The following is an 18,796-nucleotide window of genomic DNA, read 5'->3' on the forward strand; positions in this document are numbered from 1 at the left end:
TCTGAAATCAAGCGCTTTCCTGGTTTTTCCTAATTTATGGACGGTTCGCGCTGCAAAAAGCTGCAATTCTTTTTAGAATGATACTGGACGGGGAAAACATTTGCTATTTATCGTGCCGATTGGACAGTAGAACTTTGATTTTACCAAATGTTATATAAAGTGCAAAGCTGTGGGTTGTCAAAATTGAGATGACGTATCAACAGTCTTTTAGAATCAATATGCACATTTATGACATTATTCCTTCCGTCTATTATGCCTATTATAAATATTTAATTCAAATAATCTTCATGTTGTAATCCGACAAAGTCCAAAAAAACAATATCACATCATCTAACTAACATTTTCCTTTATTTCTCTCGATGTCCAACAAAACAACGAACGATTTGTGTATCCTCTATTTGATGTAAATACAAAATCAAATGGAAAACAAAAAAGGAACAAATCCACTCATGGCTCTATTACAGGCTTAAAGCTAGTCATCCCCAGGGAAATAATATCCTGTATGCGTTGGTTGTACGAATGGTTCATCATTTTTCTCACTAGACGTTGGTTCCCCTTGAAGAGCATGGTATCTGATCGGGTATGTGAGCTGATTACCCTTGTCCCATGTATAAAGTTCCTAAAATTAAAAAAAAAACAAACATTTTCAACATGCTTACAGGGAACTAGATAAAACACTTTCCATGCACTGAAAATAAGGAAATGAAAACTTTTAATAGAGTCATAAAACTGTCGAACCTGAAAGCTCAATAGTTGATAAGCATAAAAGGAAAAGAAACCGAAAAAAATTCAATAAGGCCAACCGCATGATTTAGTGGGTGTGTTTTATATCTCTAATGAAATCAGAGGACTAATGAAAAAGTTTCCGTTATAGTCAAAGGTTTTATGGTTGTTTGCTTTCTGTTAATTTCTTTGTTGCCATTTTATTGCACGTAATATATCAGACTGGGAGAAAGTCTAATGAAAATATAAGACTAACAGATACGGAAGGGAGTAGAAGCTTGATGTGGAAATGCTTTGGAGAAAGCGCGGTAATTATTATGATATAAAATTAAATTTCTGTTCTTAGTCAAGGATTTCTTGGGTGGCCTAATTAAGCCAATTTTTATTACTTTTCAACAAAACCTGTTAATGATGGTCTGTGTTTTTCCTTCAATAAATCTAAAATTTTGTGTACCTTACCCACCCTAGGTAATTAAATCTATTATACAACAATATTACACCCAACATTTTTTGGGATAAATCTGAATTATTCCATTTCCAAGAGAAAGTAAGAATACCTTCTAAAAGTTACCATTTCCGGTTTGACTTCAACTATACCCTTTTAGGACAGGTAATAAATTAAGGAATAAATTTGCATATAGCTCATTTACAGGCTTTATTGCCCTTGATAGGAAAGGCGAGAAATTTTCGAATATAGGAAAAGACTTACCTTATTGCGAGCGTTATATCCCACCGTTGTTGTCCGGCGGAAGGGATTTGCAAAAGATAGCGACACTTTAATGATTTTTTGCCGATATAAATCTAAAGCCAAACGGATATTTGTTGTCCTTTCCGTAACGGAATCTATTGCATACAAAACACCACAAACTATAAACATTTCGCCAACTTTGTGATGATTTATACTAATGTTCCAACTGTATTGTATCTCCAGGCTACTCGAATCCAACTGTAAAACAAGATAAAAATGATTAGGGGAGAAATTTCGGAAATACCAGATTTTATCGAAAGCCTTTTTGTTTCATGGTAGGAAGAGGATCTTTTAAACTTCATTGAGTAGATGTGATGTAGAAATTGCAACGGAACTTTTCAATTCATGATGACAGATAGAAGACACTGCTCGCTTTTTTTTTCAAGTAACACAAGCACGTAATCAGGTCCTATTTTCTTATAAATACTATAATGGCAAGCATTAAAAATTGGGAAGCATTATAGATACTTCTGCTTTAAGAAATAAGTTGGAAAGTTTTAAGGGATATTTGAATATGGTAAATATTTCGCAATTTTCTGTTCGAACCGCCAGTTCAAATAGTTGACATAAAACAGAGGATAAATCAGTTTTATGGTCAGCAATAAAGGTTAAGACTATTTAGATTAGAAAATTATAATTTGCAACTACAGTGGAATTCCGATAATTCGTACATCGTATTTCCGGGTAATTCGTACAAATTCGTCGGTAGCCAGAGTAAATTTTCTTTACGTTAAGAAAAGAACTAGGTGTTTTTCCTTATACTGTAAATATTTTTATTTTTTCCCCTGCATACAATTGTTTGGGAGACCACGCGTCTCCTTCCTCAGTGCTAGTACCGAAACAATTGTATGCGAAGGAAAAAATAAAAATATGTACAGGATAAGGAAAAACTCCTAGTTCTTTTCTTAACTTATATATCAACTGTAAAAAAACGTGGACATCAATTTGAATTTCAAATTTTCTTTATTTTGCACTCCCGATAATTGGTAATCCTGATATCCCGTATCAAATCGTCAGTCCCTTGACAATACGAATTATCGGAATTCTACTGTATTATATTTTGATAGCGTTATTTTTACGACTTTCGACTAATTTCTTTAAAGATTTTAGATGAAAATGATAAAATGATTGACACGAAACACAAAATGTGTGTATTTAATATGACATTGCGAAAAGACGAGCAACTTATATGGTCACAAATTCACATTGGTTTATCACGTGAACCCTCTCCTATTTAAGTTTAGTTATGTACAAACGAATCCTTGAATATTTGTGAATGAGTATTAATTCATTTATATAAATTTTCTTTTTGCTATTGGCTCAAAGTTCTTCATCTACGTTCTTACTTCCTCGTTCAACTTCAGAGACAATTTATTCTCTTGTAAAGCGGTAAATTGATGCAGTTGGAGAGTAAATTGTACTTTATGAAGAAACGCCGGGGAGAAAATGCAATTGATTGCGAAATGCTCCATCATCTACACATCCTTCTTTTGTGGAGCGGTCACTTTGAATTTTTCTGCAGCTTTATTGGGCGTACATCACGAATGTGATATAGAGTCAAAGCTCTAATCACAATCGATATAAGCTGATGAAACTTTTTTAATGCATGCTTCAGAGCTACTGTATCGATTATGTGTATAAATTCTTCTTTTATACCTTTACCGGACTTTCCGTATCAAGCTTGTCCCTCAGCTATCAATTCGTGCATATAAAAGATAGATGTTTCGAATTATTCGCATGCAGAACGTTGTGAAGACACAGATAATAGAAAGACAACTAATCGATGAATAATTCCAGAATGACAGAGCATTCTGTTCCTTAGGAATGTGGTAAGGGATTTTTGCGTTGTGCCTGCCTCTGAATTTCTTCATCCGACAGTTGTGTAATTCATCGGCTTTCCTCCAAAATTAATATGATTTTCATTTATTGCACGCGGTTGTGAGTGCTATCTTGCCTAAAAATAATTCCTAATCTAAAAATAGCGGCTGGACCAATTCCAAACACTTATCTGCTGTCATCTGAGCGGAAACCCCTATGTGAATTTATTGTTGAATAACTAGAGCACGTAATATAATAATTATCTGCTTACCATGAGCTCGTATAGAAATTCCAAGAAAACAAAGTGAAAAATGTTCAGTAATAGTGCTAAATTCTTTGGCCAACTATGATATACAAGAAATATAGACTGCGTTTTTTATTATTATAAATTTTTGTTGGTATTTCTTCAGGGCAATCTGCTGGTTCTTAACTCTCATTGGAAAAGTAATTAATTAAAATTAATTTCAAAATAAAAAATTACCTAATAACTTTCAATTCTTCTTATCTGACCAGAGGACAGGCTCATTAGTGGCAAAAAACATATATATTTTTCTTACAGTATTTCCTGTTTGAGAACAGAGGGTTTCATGACTGATTTACGATTGAACTGAACAGAAAGGCAGTCATTTGTCTACATCAGGAGTTATAATATTTCTGTTTCTACCCCAATGTAATATTGGTGCTTATTCGTTCTTCGTTTGAAAAATTGAGTACCAAAAGAGATGCTAATAACACTTGGCAAACGGAAAAAACGATTTGCCATCGTAATATGGTTTTGCCCTTGTCACATTCAGATGCTTAAAAAATTTCCTCATGACAGTAATTGTATATCATCAATCCTTAAACGTTCAACATAACCGTACATACCTTGGCTACTATCGTATTATTTGAATCGGGCATGCTGTATATGACCCACAATCCGTTGTCATCCACATTGAAATCCATGTAATTGTATTCTGTCGTGTACAAATAGTTGGTGCCGTTGGCTGCTGCGTAAGGCATTTCCCGAACTGTTGAAAAAAACAAAATTGTAAACAAAAAAGCAAACAGCATGAAAAAGTACAGAACTCTTGTTGAAGTTTTGCCCTTTCGTTGTCAGATTTCAAACACAGTATGGCGCCTGCAAGGTAGAAGATTTATGTGCGCAAATCACCTTTAGGGGTTGTGAATTTGGGGGCCGGAATCTCCGACACCGTCGTCGGTGTCGTTCTGATGAAAGTAACAAGCTGAATGGCGGGAATACCAGAACATTGGGGAGATTTTACACAAGGGTATTGGGAATTAGTAAGCAGGATTGCAAGCTCGTAAGATTACAGTTGGTGCTGGCGAAGTGTTCCATTTGCATATAAGCTGATTTACGATGTTTTTCCCAGGTGTGGAGGATTGAAAAGTATTGACTGAATTGATTTTGAAAACTCATTAACGATTGCGTTTTAGAAATGATTCGTTGCAACTTTCCTTTCGTCGTAGACGTTTCTCAAGTAATGATTCCTTTTAATTATCTTATTACAATCAATTAATTTCTCAGCTGGCGCCATTTACATGCACAATGTAACTTTTGGCAAGTACATGTGTTTTTTTTTTGCAAAACGATTTCATTTCCAAATCCCTAGAAACAAAATTTTTTGGGAAAGAATGTAGCACACTTAGAGGGACGTTTGTTCGAATTTATCATGCTCACCGCAAACTTATAGTTATTAAAATACTCAAGTTTCCAGTTAACTACATTTTATCGATTGATAAACAGAGTCGTGGGTATTTTTTAAGGTGGCAAGTAAATAGAGTTTTGGGTTTCTATAATATTCTTTTTTTTCTCAGCTTCAGCCATGTAAGTTGAGAAGAAGTTTTAATCAAGAAATCATATTTTTATTCTGATCTAATATGAGAACGCTTCGAAAGGGATGAATTCGCCAACGATCAAATCTATAAAAACCCTGAAGGATTGGATGCATCTATTAGACAACACTTTTTCCAAAGGAATCTGTTTGCCAAGCGATATGGTTGAATACCATTATTTTGATTTACACTGTTTTAAATCATTACGTAATGGTTATCTGTTGCTTACCATATTTCTCTCCGGATTTGAGGTCGTAACGTACTGCAAATGGTTTTCCCCGTTGATTGTAATAGAAAGATCCATTATAAACGACATGTGCATTACCCTGATGGAGAAAAGAACATATTATGTCATTTTACTGTGAAAACAAAGGCTTTAACAAGAAATAATACTGAACTATTATATATATGCATATAAAGGGTTTAATATCTAAGAGTATATATTCAGCTCTAGAATACACACGTCCTCCTTTCAATGAAAGGAATAACAATTTACAATCGGTTATATGATAACAGCGGCAATTGAATATCCCTCCGTTCATGTATAGCCCGTTCACTTACCATAAATCCTCCAGGAATGTCATATATTTTGGATGGTGAGTTGCCTCTATATCCTGTTTTCGAAGCGTACTCATACAATCGTTGGTGGTCGTTCTCTTTTGTACTCCAAAATTTGTCGTCGCTATCATGACCTGAACCCGATGCCGGATCTTTAAGCCATGCTCCATATGTTTGGTCCACATATTTGTGATAGACTGGCTTTCCGACAGCATAGAGAAGACAGTCTAGCGGCGAAATTCCAATGTAAATGTTCGATTATATTAAGGATCGATAGTTATTTTGAAGATTGCAAAGGGCTAAAACTATTGAAGTTACCTAGCGTTTTGTTAGGCAGTCCTGGATAGCTGAAGTTTCCTGTGGGTCTAATATCGAAAGAGCCTACCAAATCATACAACGAGATGATGTTATCCTTACACTTAAATTCTCTGAAATAAGCAACAGAATATTAGATGATTTTATCAATACGTGTATGTAAATGTGTGCTGTGGAGACAATTGCGCTTGTGTTAAAATAAGATTGAAAATTGTGAATTTCTCACTATTAAAAGGGAATATATTTTTAAAGTCCTGTCAGTTAGTCCATCCGGAAAGTAGGTCAGTGAAAATCTCGAAAGCATCCTCATTTGTTCAAGACGTTCAAGCCGGTATCTGCACATCGGTGTGCATCTCATTGTGTTTTTTCAGATCATTATCTTATGAGGTAATTGAATTGCTTTGGGAAGGTTTCATTTGTGCTACACATGCAAAGTTATAGACAATCCTTCTTGAGGATTGAAGTAGAGAAAATACACTTGCAAAACAGAACAGACAAAGCCCTTTCATACTCTATCTTTAGTAATTACTTTTTATTTACCTTGGATCCAAACATTCAGGACACTGCGGCGGAGGCGGACATAGTTCCTCATAGTTTGTTTTCACTGATGGTCGAGATCCGAAAACTATTACGTTGTTGGCATCGGGTGGTGGGATGTAAGCTGAAGGACTCTTTTCTAGATAGAATTTAACATAGTTGTGTTAGTGCCAAGAACACTAATATTTATGATTAATTAATGGTGAAATATTTAAAAAGGGATTATTCGAAAATGTAATGTAATGTAGTATGTAAGTCGAAGGTGTGGTTAAGGTCAAATAAGGATTCTGGAATATATCACGGAAAATCTTCTTATCCCACCTCCTCTTTTAACGAAATCTTATTCTAAGAAGTCTTCTTACGTTTCACATAGAAAATTGCAGTCATCGTTCCAATTTCATTCTTTGCAATGCAGAAATACTCGCCGTAGTCTTGGGAACTCATCCTGTCTATAGTGAGGCGCATTAAGGTTTTATACCTGCATCGTATCAAAGAAATTGAATTAATCAGTAGCATCGCGATAGAAAGGTGATGTCAGCAGTGGCGTTAAATAAAGAAAAATTGTGCATTAGTATAACGACGAAAGTGAAGAGCATACCTGTCTGTGTGGGTCTCCATTCGGTACTTTTCACCTGGATCTAAGAGTTTTCCATCAGAAATTCGCTCCCAATAACGAACAGCTTCTGGGTATGCCTCAATCTATTGGGTTTTGTTTGTGTTGTTATCAGAGTTTTTTGGTCCATTTTCAATTTTTTATAATGTTTGCAGGATAATAAAAAGAATGAAATGGTGAATTTGGGAAGAGAATTTAGAATTTCAGAAACGAATACTAGAGCTGGATGAGCACATATTATATAATAAATATTGGTTAATTTATTTGAAACCCAAGCCACACCTGCTGGGGCACGTTGATTTCGGGGCTCGACGACAATGAACAATATTTTTACAACTTTACCTGGCATTCCATTCTAAATTTAACCTGTTTTCCGACACCCAGCACAAATACTACATCCTTTGGATCGTAAATTGGTTAGATTTTAGAGAGGGAAGAGGATATTTGATTCAATCTTTATGTGATATCAATTATTGCATGTTTTTTTCATTTCTTGGTGTGGGCCTCTATCGACAATAACCGATTATGTGGTGGGCACTGAATGTGTTAACGTACGATTACAAGTATAAAGTTTATTCAATTCAATTTATACAATCTAATGTATAGAGCACGATGGATAATTTCTTTGAAGACATGAAAGTGTGAATAGAAATTGTCATATTCGTTTGTGAGGCGAAAACGCAGCCCACGTGTTGAATTTGAATGAATTCCTATAGAAACATTGAAAGAAGAGTATGCAACCTTTCAATTTATCTTTCGCCATGGCAAATGGGAGTTTTTCGGGACACGAAAAAAAAGATCGAATGCCGAGTATAGTTATTGAACTTTGCAAGGTATAAAGGAATAAATTCATCAGGACGTTTTTATTTTCAATTGTCGATATCAGGACTCTGCCTGCTTTCTTGTATACAAACACTTTTGGTGCCGTTGTCTTTTGTTGTTGCATCAATGCTCTATAAATTTTCGCTGCAGAATTTCATGGAGTGTGACTTTAAATCTCAAATAATAGACTCGAAAGGGAAAGTTGTTTACTAACATCACAATATGTACAAGAAATCCTGTTTTCAGTCCATATAGAAAATTAAGCGCTTCACACGTTCTGGCTGTAAGACCGTACGGGTAAAATTTGTTACATACCATACGAAGCCTCGGATATTTTATAGGTGCTATGGCACACATTCAACGACTTCGGCTGAATATGATTTTCCTCGTACAAGAATCAGAGTTTTAGGTTTTGTTGAACATTGTGGAATGCAACCTATTATAGATGGTCCTATGTTTTGAGGAGCACAATGCAAAAAAAAAAACATTTCCGGTAGAATTTTTACATTTGATAGAATTTACCAAACGATCGAAATCAAATATCATTTGTTCCAAGCACTGAACATGCAATGATTATTGTTATGAGTAGCATTCGTCTGTAAGCAAAAATCTAAGAATACTTCAGTCCAATTTATGTATAATCTATAATATATTTGGAATTAAGGATCTAATCACTCTAATCACAATTTACGTTTCTCATATGCACTTTTTGGTGGACATATATAGTCAGCACGACACACAGAAAGCATTCGACCTTCTCTTTGTTCGTCCATTAATAATTTTCTTTTATAATTCAACAGTCCAAAGTTACTCTTATTACCATAGCTTTTTGTATAATCAGGCTGTGGCTCAAAAGAATCGGTCCGTTGACTGTATGTTCGCTGAATAGGTCCACATGTCTGTTTCGGTATAATCCCATAATGTAAGTCACTACTTCTGGTCATGTTTCGATAAAATTCAGATTTATTTACTAATTTTACGTGCACTTGCTTATTGCGACTTTGATTCCTTGCAGCAGCCATTTTAGCTTCTGAGTCGCAATCTGAAATGGTCCTGAATTGATTGATATACTCAGTTTGATAGGTAGGACATCCACGATTATGTTCTACTTCGCAAGCGATACGGTCTTCAAACCAGTTTCCAACAAGTACTTCATTGCCATACTTTTTCTCGAATTTTGAATTCAGATGTGAATTTGAATATTCCATAGGAGTAGGAGCAATGTTTTGAGGACGGTTTTGGTAAGCAAAACTGCAATTGTTAAAACTTTTTGACAAATATAATTTCCACAACGCCTTCCCTGTTTATGTATACTTTCAGACAAGTTACGTCGATTCCCTTTTCACCGCATGTTAAAAATTGACAAGGGTTGCCCATATATTGTTTTAAAATTGCATTTATTTATGAGGCAAAGAACCAACGTGGTGAAAAAGCAATGCCCTCCGAATTAAGCCCCGTGGGGTACTCCTTTTGTTTTAGTACTCATGGCGTCTGTAATTAAATGACAAGTCATTCAACATAATGAATTTTTCAAACTAGCCAATTCATGTTCGTCGGAAAGATTGGAATCTTGTAAGCAGTCACGCAATATTTTCAACCCCGGGGCACATCTTAACTGATGATCTTTGCAGAAAAAAGGAAATTTCCTTCAGTAAACACGCAACTTTTAAATGACTCTATAGGTAGTAGTAGTCGTCTTTTCGTGCGAGGACGAAAGGAGAAGAACCATAGGGGGAATAGGAACGAGAACGAAAATACTTTTCTCCCAACAACTCACACCGTTGCCAACAATTCCAATTAAGGCTAAGTACGTACGCGTAATAAGACATCATCATCTCTAAGCCAGTTCAATTCCGCCCTTATTATCTCGACTTTTCCGTTTTCCTCCTTTGAAATCGGCTTTATCAGATCTAAAGAGATAAAAAGGTCCGCCGAGGGACGTTTATCTCTCTATTAATGCCTCGTCTATAAATTTTGTTCTTGGTTGTAGTAGCAAATGACTTTTCCCGCATTAGACGCACCTTTTATGTGAATCGGATGTTTGTTGCTGAGTCCGCTAATCATCGACATGGGTCGGGAACTATATTTAATAAAGATTCGCATAGGTGAACGAACTGTTTTCTATGAGGTATTAAAATTAAATTAGTTATGGGGGGAATAGTCAAAATAAACAAATGTGATATAAACCACACATTAGATATTTTAGAGACATTCAAAAATTCGCCAAGTGCATGATTTGCTTAAAACCGGGGCTTGGAAGCGAATGAAAGATTTAAATTTATATAATATCAAAATTATTCCAACCAAATTGTGGCTCTATCGTATGTAGTGGTAAGCCAGCGTCTAATAGTAGTAAACTTTTTAAAGTGTATAAGTGTATAGAAGTTATGAAATATTCAATCGGTTGCATGATTTATCCTTTCATTACTATTATATGTACGACAAAATTTAAAACATTCTATCTGTTATATAGTTCCTTCTTTAAGTAGAACTTCCCTTTCTAGTAAGATTCACACACTAATCTTTCCCTCTCCCGAGTAGATCTGGACTTATCAACTGCAATATTGGATATGACACTTCAAAATAGGTCTAGGTCAGTGAAAGCCTGCTATTGATATAATTGAGAAAATTTCAAAGACCCATTCATATTCCGGGACATTTTTTCATATAAACTTTTCAATGACAACTTCCGCTAGTTCCGCTCATAATTAAAAGCAAAACTTACAACTTTTTCATGTGTACATTGAAAGAAACTCGCGATAAACTCTTCTCACATCCATTGCCCCAAACTATTCAACTTGTTTGTATACTTCACAGTCCTCCTTCTCGGTAGCTGATGAGATAATAGCAAGACATTAAAACAAACAGAAACATGCTGCATGTCAGGTATGATGACCTGAAAGCATTTCACCGACCACAATTTACAACCGTGGAATGCGAAACGACCGGAATATAATGACGATTCACTGAAAAAATGTAATTACTCATGACTGCAAATATGTATTAAACGCGGGATCATGCTTGAATTAATGAAAATTACAATGTTTTCCTGAAGTAGTCTGTTACGTATTTATTGGGTGGTGGGTGGAAATCAGTAATAACGGAGGATATCAACCTACACGAAAAGAAAATGTACAAACCTGACAAACGTTGCTCTACCATTAATTTATTCTCAAGGCCAGGTTTCCAGATATGTAGGATGCTAACTATGGTCAAAAATTCGGAAAGTCACAAACATCATTGAAAAGCAACAAAACGGGCGTAGACGAAAGAGCGACCTTGGTGTATTTTAATGATATTTTGAAGTCTGCAGTGAATCTAGCATAATCGGTCCCATAAAACCTTCAAACCATTGCGATCTACGTGATTCGAATTTCCAATGGCCCTTAGCTATCAATATGTCATTTATTTATCGGTGTTGGAAGAAAGAATTTTTGATTTTATTCTACACATTTGTCAAACGAGATCTCACGATTTAATGATGCTTAAGGCGGCTTGTTTATGTAAAGTGTTTCCTGGCTGTCCGAGTATTGTTTGCAGGATATAAAGGAATTATTCTCCTTTTGCTTTTCTAACCCAACAAGAACTCTCGTCGTTCGCAAGTCTTGTTTCTGACAGTTGATTGTTCTTTGTTGCAACATAATAGAGGCTTGTTGAACAAGCAAACATATATTCATGATAACAACATCTTATCAACTATACCAATCTTGATCCTAATGAGTTCTTTTAGTAAATGCTTGGCGAGGCAAAAGATGGGTTGAACAATAAGACCCTTATGTAGCGCTTGAAAGGATTTGAATTGAGCTGTGTGAAAGGTAAATAGAGATGCATGGATTAATTCTGTTTCGGTGGTTGAATGTTTGCTATTTCTTATTTGGTAGGAGTTAAGACTAGAACTCGTCAACACTAGAATATCGTGAATTGGAATGGGTATGTTCCTTGTTGAGTTAATAGGAGATGCCAAGCGGTTTATGTTGACGTAGGTATAGAAACTGGATTTGCATAAGGTCCGCTGTTGAAACTGACAGGATGAGCAGGAAAAATATACATATTACTTCTTTATTGTATATATTCTGTAGAATGAATAGCAATGACAGTGCACTCTTTCACAACAAACTCTTAGAGTGGGTCAGCGGGTGGGCATAAAGTAACATACATAATTGAAAGCAAACTTCTTGACACCTAAATGCAGTTACTGCATTAAGAAGGTGGAGCAGACTTACTCGCCGCCAGTAAAAATCTCACAGAAAATTGGTTTGCAGCCAAAATTATGAAAATGGCGAGAACAAGGCATAGAAGAATATAACAAAAATTTTATAAAACTTTACGGAAGGCGAAAAATTTTCTAAAAATCTTCTATTTCGATAGCGGTATAGTTTGATATCGGTGCTTAGCCTCCGGAAATGTATGTCACCACTGTTCTCGCTGGAGCGAGCGGGTCCTCCAATTTCGTATAACCCGCATTGCCAATCGAATTCAGCAATCTCTTTTGCGGCTTTCTAGGCGATCATCGCCCTTGGCTCTACATGATTTAACTACTGGAGCTTCCGGTTAGTCTTATTGGGTCTGAATTTTTCCCTAGGGTTCACCTGTCGTAAGCGTTAATTGCATGTCCTCCGGATTGACCCATCTTCCGAATAGGCTTATTTAATGTTTTCTAGATTATTACGAATAGCCTTGTCCTTTTCTGTGGAGATAATATGTTTGGTTAGCATGATCCGTTTCCTGACTTTTTGCATTTCATGATCAGCTTTTGTATTTGTAGTATCTAAATATGTGAAGCTATCCATTTGCTGATGGGTCCATGGGTCTTTTCTTTGTTTATTTTTAATTTCATGTTTTCTGCTGCCTCAGAAAGTTTTCAACGCATCCATTTTCGGACTTACCACTATAGTTTGAATATCGGCATAGGTAACAATTTGGCATGCTCCAGAGCGATGTGAAATGTTGGGGGCAGCTCATTACATTTTTCGATTCAGGAGTCTGTTCCGAAACAATTCTTAATTGACTCATTGTCTGATTGTCATTTTTATCACTCCAAACTCGGACAGTATTTTATTCAGTAGTGGTCGGACTATACTGTACATATATCAACGTTATATTCTCAGCACTTTTCAAGAAGCATTCAAGGCATATTAAGCAATTGAAATCGGATGCTGCATGCATACTTGAAATATAGACGATCAAACATATACACATAAAATAATTAATCCCCTGATTACATTTTACGAAATCGTAAAAATTCTGCTACTCGGCATTGCAGTAAAATTGTAAATAGAAATTTATGAATCTTCAACTCACCTCACACTCCAATGTAGCTGAACCCCCTAATGCGGCATAGACATTTTGTACGCGAACCAGAATCAATGGTGCAACTGTAAATATACGAGACATCATAAACGTAATTGATTTCATTATCCGTCCTCTCTAACAACATTCGCGTCCATTCTACATTCATTTCAAGAAAACTTACAATGAACCTCGACAGAGAACGAAGCATTGGCAACCGGAGGGACTCCATTATCTGCGAAACAGCTGTATTCGCCCATTTGGTCTCGTGTAATGTTTGTTAAATTTAGAAAATATCCAGACACGGATGAGGCTACATCATGTAAAATAAAGTAGAAATAAAGCAGTTGTTAGAATGAAAGGCAATGATAATTGGGTGGTTCAGTGTCACAATTATGTACACAAAAAGTGTTAGTTCGGTGTTGTTTTCGTAGATATATTCGATTCTTTCTACCAGCTAAAAGTTTAAGCATATATCTAATAGGCTTTTATTAAATGAGAAGAGTATTAATCAGTTCAAAACTGCCGCTTACAGTGAATAACATTCTTCATTCACCTCAAAAACAAGATTATAATACGATTTCTTCGAACGAAATAATTCATGGAGCTGTAAAAAAGTTCTCAACATACCTTCCCATGCCCCCATCGCTATCGTTCGTCCGTCTGTTCGTCGCCACTCCACTTTCGGCTTAGGTGTCCCATTTGCAGCGCATACCAATCTTAGATGCTTCCCCTCAGCAATTATTACGTTACGTGTGAAATTCGGTAAATTGACGTCTTTTTAATGAAGTGGAGCAATAATAGGAGTAAAAGGTAAAGAGGTGAAGTTTCCCGATAAAGCAGAAGTTTGGAATCATTTTAAAATGAATTATTAATGGAGAATAGTATATGTGAGTCTGAGACCATCATGAACCTAGTTCAATATGCCGTCAAACTAGGTACTTACCCGCTATCGATGGTGGAATTAGCATTTCCTGGGAGAATGTTCCATTGACTTTTACTTTCCAAGCATTTATGCCGGGTATTCCAGGAGTACCATTTGTGCCTGGCTTTCCGGCACGTCCTTTTGGTCCGGTGAGACCTAAATGAAAGGATACACATCAGTGCTTGTGAGAGGTGAATATGCGAAGTGTAAGAAGTTTTAATGGTCCGAATCATATAGTTGGGAGATATGTGCATGCATTAAATTTTATGGTAGACGTTTTCGTTTATTAAGGCAATTAAAAATGTATTTAAGCAAAGTTAAGCGAATATACAGATTTGGTTTAGTTAGTTCCCTATACACTTTTGGTAGAAGAGGGTAAGAGCCTACTCTTTCAAGGTATGGGGAGTAACTAAACGACCATTAAGAGTAAATTTACCTTCTACCGATTGAAGAAAATGGAAGCTTTGATGTACTCATCACGTAGTACGAAAGAATATTTACCAAAAGGATATGTTTTATAGAGTATGGATTGCTATTGATGGCATTCATTTATATCGAAGAAGAACTCTCAGATTGCTTTTATATTAGTTATTCTCATTGCCATTGGATTTCTTTGTCCACTCAAGGAAATGCAAGAATATTAAATCGTGTGATTGTATCCTACTCTCAAACTCTTATGGTGAATATCGTCTTCAACTCAAATATAAAGTCTGGTGGAAATTCAAAAAATAAACTTCACAATTGTATTAGCTATTAAGTTAGAAGCATGTTCAGAACTTTTCTTCTGTCTTCCAACTCTTCAACATGAAGTGATGAACTCAAATAGCAACGACAGAAGTATGAAGGTCTCAAGAATTTCAATGCTTGAAGCCAACGACATACTCCTTCAAAAGGAAGGAAAATGTAGGAGCGAATCGAGCAAGCTTCTCATCTATTGTAAATCGAATTTGTAAGAAGTGAGTGAATCAGTGAGAATATTGTCTGCACTATGATTCTGACTTTGCAGTCTCGGTACATTTGTGAGACTTTAACCCTATTTTATAACTGAATGGCGACTGTTTCCTTTGACGGTTTAAAGTAAAAAATTTCTGATTACTTGAAAGCTTTGTGCAAGCGCTATAATGTTACAAAGAATGTATGTACGTTCAGTGTTGAAAGTAATAATTACACTAAGTATTTCGGTAAGGTGAGATCATAGGCTAGGTTGCTTAATTCACTTTTTATGAAAAGTCATGGTTTACCACGAAATACTTGGAAGTAAGGAACATATTGAAATTCCTGGCGGTTATAGGCTTGATCGACATATTATAGTTCATAGAGATACTATAACCGTCAAAAGGGCACAATAGTGCTTCTAGGGTGCAGTACAGCTTTCCTTGACAGTATTTTTAAAGTTTGCTTCCTTTTTCAGTATCTCATGCACAACTCCCCGTCTGTTCGGCGCCCAAGAGGGTTCTTGCAATTTTATCCGCAACTACACTTTTACCGGCCGAAAACTCGCAGCTACCACAACAATCCACGTAACGCAGCATATATTCCAACCCTTTCAACCTATGTAACTGATTTTCTAAGGCTCTCTACTAGGCCTCCTATTGTTTTTCATCATCATCATCAACGGCGCAACAACCGGTATCCGGTCTAGGCCTGCCTTAATAAGGAACTCCAGACATCCCGGTTTTGCGCCGAGGTCCACCAATTCGATATCCCTAAAAGCTGTCTGGTGTCCCGGTCTACGCCATCGCTCCATCTTAGGCAGGGTCTGCCTCGTCTACTTTTTCTACCATAGATATTGCCCCTATAGTTTTAGTTAATTTAGTTATTGTTTTTATTTTTTATTAATGCCCCCACTTTACTTTGATTATTCTACGAAGACACCCTTAAATGGCTTATCTCTGTTTTGTCTCCGTTTGACTGTGCTTTCTTTCAACTCAATTTAGACACTTTGGCATGTTGGTCCCCGGTGAATAAGATGACATTAAACGGCAGCAAATGCCATTCGATGTGTTATTCACTCAAATCTTCCTTAACATAATTTTATTACTTCTTTGGTTGAAAACCTCTATTATATCTGAGCTCCTTCCAAGACCTGGGTGTATCCTCCGACATAAAGCTTCGTTTTAGCTTCCACTTGATCGACAATTGTGCTTTCAAAATGTCTGGCCTTTATTTTCCATGGATGGGAGGATGGGTTTCTTTAGCAAAGTTACCTTTGACGATTGCTCCACTAAAGAGCTTTATATGCATGATTTTTTGGTGGTAAATTTTTCAAATAGAATATTCATAGCTAATTGAGTACAGCATACTAGGGTTAAGTAAAAATATTTTACCGACCCAGAAGGCAAATAGGAAGTTGACAACTAATGTTATTTATAGTACAAAAATAATAAGAAAAAGACAAACAAAATCCATTCACCTGAAAATATTATCAAAAGGAAATTCAATGGGAATCAGGTTAGATTCGAATTATACAGATATACAGAGATTCGAAAGTTGACTTGATTTGCAAAATCAACAGGACATCAAACATTTTTCCGCTGTTTAATGTGACCGATTTCATGTTCAGACACATCGTTACACAACGCATCTGTTACTCGTATATCGGAGCCAACTTCTCTATCGCTACCGGCAAAGGTTTTCCAATTGAATCATATCAATTTTTTCACTTTTATCTTTTTATCAACTTGTTCGAATATTGAAAACATTGAGTTGAGTGAGGCACTCCTACCTTCATTCGAATAATACCATACCATGAACAATGATATACGTATGCAGGCAATAGAATATTGTTGTTAAATCGATAAAGTTATCTCAGATCCTCTTGCCTTGGGTATTTTATTTTATTAAGTCAATTGAGAATATGAAAATGTGGTGCTATGATGTGCTAGGATTGATTTGAGATTTTCTGTGGGAATGATTTTAAGTTGCGCCTTTATGTATGTAAGATTGGAGGATGATTCTCGGCATGTGAAATATACTCATTTACCTCTTGGTCCTGGATCTCCCGGTGGTCCTTGAGCTCCCTTAGGACCAGACAAACCATCGCGTCCATTTTCTCCGTTGCGTCCATCTCTTCCCGGCAATCCGTCCTTTCCGTCTTTGCCAGGAATACCATCTGCACCGGCACGTCCAGGTACTCCATCTAATCCGGGTTCCCCAGGGACACCATCTCTGCCATCTAGGCCTGGATTTCCAGGGAAACCGGGTTCGCCTTTTGGACCGCGCGGGCCAGGCTTACCCTCGCGTCCATCTAAACCAGGTGGTCCTGGTAGACCAACGTCACCGCGATTGCCCTTATGACCAGGTACACCAGGTAAGCCAGTGGGACCTATTGGCCCTTTGGGACCAACAGGGCCAGGAGGTCCTGGTGGACTCGGCGGACAGTAGTCTCTTGTGGAATTACAAAATCCGAAAATTGCTTTGCCCTATTATGAATAAAAGTAAATATCTAAAATATCGTATTATGCATTTACGTATATCGATCTGTAAATCTATATCTAACTTTTAGTGGCAATTGCTAATTGATAAAGATGCAGTTCCTAAGTAGACATTTCAAGAAAACTTGGTTAACGAATATTTAATTGAAATTTGTACATAATTTACGTCACATAGTAGAAGTATATTTACCGGAACTCGGCAGTACGATGTCAAGTAAACCCATTCATCACCACCAGGCGCTGCGCCCTTCAATCCTGTCCTATGAAGTATATCTGCGTCCTGTTTTTCTAATTCGGCTCTATATTTTGGGTTGAAAAACTCAACTTCAGGCTCTGTCAAAAGAAGAAATTAAAAAATATATATGTATGTCACAAAAGGTGCTATGAGATGCCAAATGTTACTTCCAAAATAAAAGTAAAGAAGCAAAAGTTACTTCCAAAGTAAAAGTAAAATCATCACCCCACAAACCAATTATATTTTGAACATCTGCCTGCATGCTTCAGCATTAAGAAGCAATAAACTCTACCTGGATATCAGACCTATACTCGCCCTGTATGTCACCTTTAATCTATTGTTTGAACCCTTTTCACCCAAGTTCCTGCACTCACCACGTAATGCAGCCGACAAAGATACATCACGTCGTAATCGTCTTCCTTTTTCTGCAAAACTTCCAACGTACTTTCTTTCGTTTCGAACTGTCTCAACAAATTCATAAGGCAGCGTTGTGCTGAAAAAGGAAAAGAGGAGATAAGATAAGATAATACAAAAAGGATGGAAAAAAAAGAAAATATCAAGTCAGGTGGATGAGATTTGGGGTAATCACAAGGACAACAAGGACCCAAAAATATTTCTTAGTGTTGTCTGTTTGGAGTGGAAATTCGGTGGCATTGTTGTTGTTATATCGAATCAGATGGGAATTATATTTGAATTTGTGGTACCATTTTTTGCGGGGTTCCATGAAAATCACAGCAGAATTGAGATACGATATTGTAATAGCAAAAGGCACACATATGAGCTTTATTTTACATAAATATATTCTTAATTTTTATTTGCTTTCGCATGGGGAATTGTTTTGAAAAATACGGTATTATTTGCAGGTGAAGAGTATGGGATACTTGAACTTAAGCAATTATTATTGAAATTGAAAGTATAACACTCAAATAGGATACGAATTGAG

General features: G+C 36.3%; 2 protein-coding genes across 11 annotated transcripts in view; both read right to left on the minus strand.

Moving 5' to 3' along the window:
• Positions 1-321: 321 nt before the first annotated feature.
• The window catches only part of LOC119658669, a 31,419-nt gene continuing 12,944 nt past the window's right edge, over positions 322-18,796 (minus strand). For all 10 annotated transcript variants that reach the window (XM_038066230.1, XM_038066232.1, XM_038066231.1 and 7 more), the window contains exons 3-18: positions 18,228-18,346; positions 17,809-17,951; positions 17,168-17,606; positions 14,206-14,340; positions 13,890-14,036; positions 13,444-13,572; positions 13,272-13,345; positions 7,134-7,234; positions 6,898-7,013; positions 6,539-6,674; positions 6,002-6,111; positions 5,687-5,910; positions 5,355-5,451; positions 4,157-4,299; positions 1,433-1,669; positions 322-619 (exon numbers count right to left, since the gene is read on the minus strand). In XM_038066230.1, the coding sequence (XP_037922158.1) occupies positions 473-619; positions 1,433-1,669; positions 4,157-4,299; positions 5,355-5,451; positions 5,687-5,910; positions 6,002-6,111; positions 6,539-6,674; positions 6,898-7,013; positions 7,134-7,234; positions 13,272-13,345; positions 13,444-13,572; positions 13,890-14,036; positions 14,206-14,340; positions 17,168-17,606; positions 17,809-17,951; positions 18,228-18,346 (2,497 nt within the window). In that variant the 3' untranslated portion in view covers positions 322-472. The remainder of the gene's footprint in view (positions 620-1,432; positions 1,670-4,156; positions 4,300-5,354; positions 5,452-5,686; positions 5,911-6,001; positions 6,112-6,538; positions 6,675-6,897; positions 7,014-7,133; positions 7,235-13,271; positions 13,346-13,443; positions 13,573-13,889; positions 14,037-14,205; positions 14,341-17,167; positions 17,607-17,808; positions 17,952-18,227; positions 18,347-18,796) is intronic.
• LOC119658673 lies at positions 8,601-9,318 on the minus strand. Its single transcript, XM_038066235.1, has one exon. The coding sequence runs from the start codon at positions 9,176-9,178 to the stop codon at positions 8,651-8,653; it is 528 nt and encodes a 175-aa protein (XP_037922163.1). The 5' UTR covers positions 9,179-9,318; the 3' UTR covers positions 8,601-8,650.

The sequence above is a fragment of the Hermetia illucens genome, chromosome 6 (assembly GCF_905115235.1).
Source record: "Hermetia illucens chromosome 6, iHerIll2.2.curated.20191125, whole genome shotgun sequence".
Classification (NCBI taxonomy): domain Eukaryota; kingdom Metazoa; phylum Arthropoda; class Insecta; order Diptera; family Stratiomyidae; genus Hermetia; species Hermetia illucens.

Excerpts from the sequence above, each read along its gene's own strand:
- LOC119658673 (XM_038066235.1), bottom strand. The coding sequence starts at position 9,178 with ATGGAATATTCAAATTCACATCTGAATTCAAAATTCGAGAAAAAGTAT.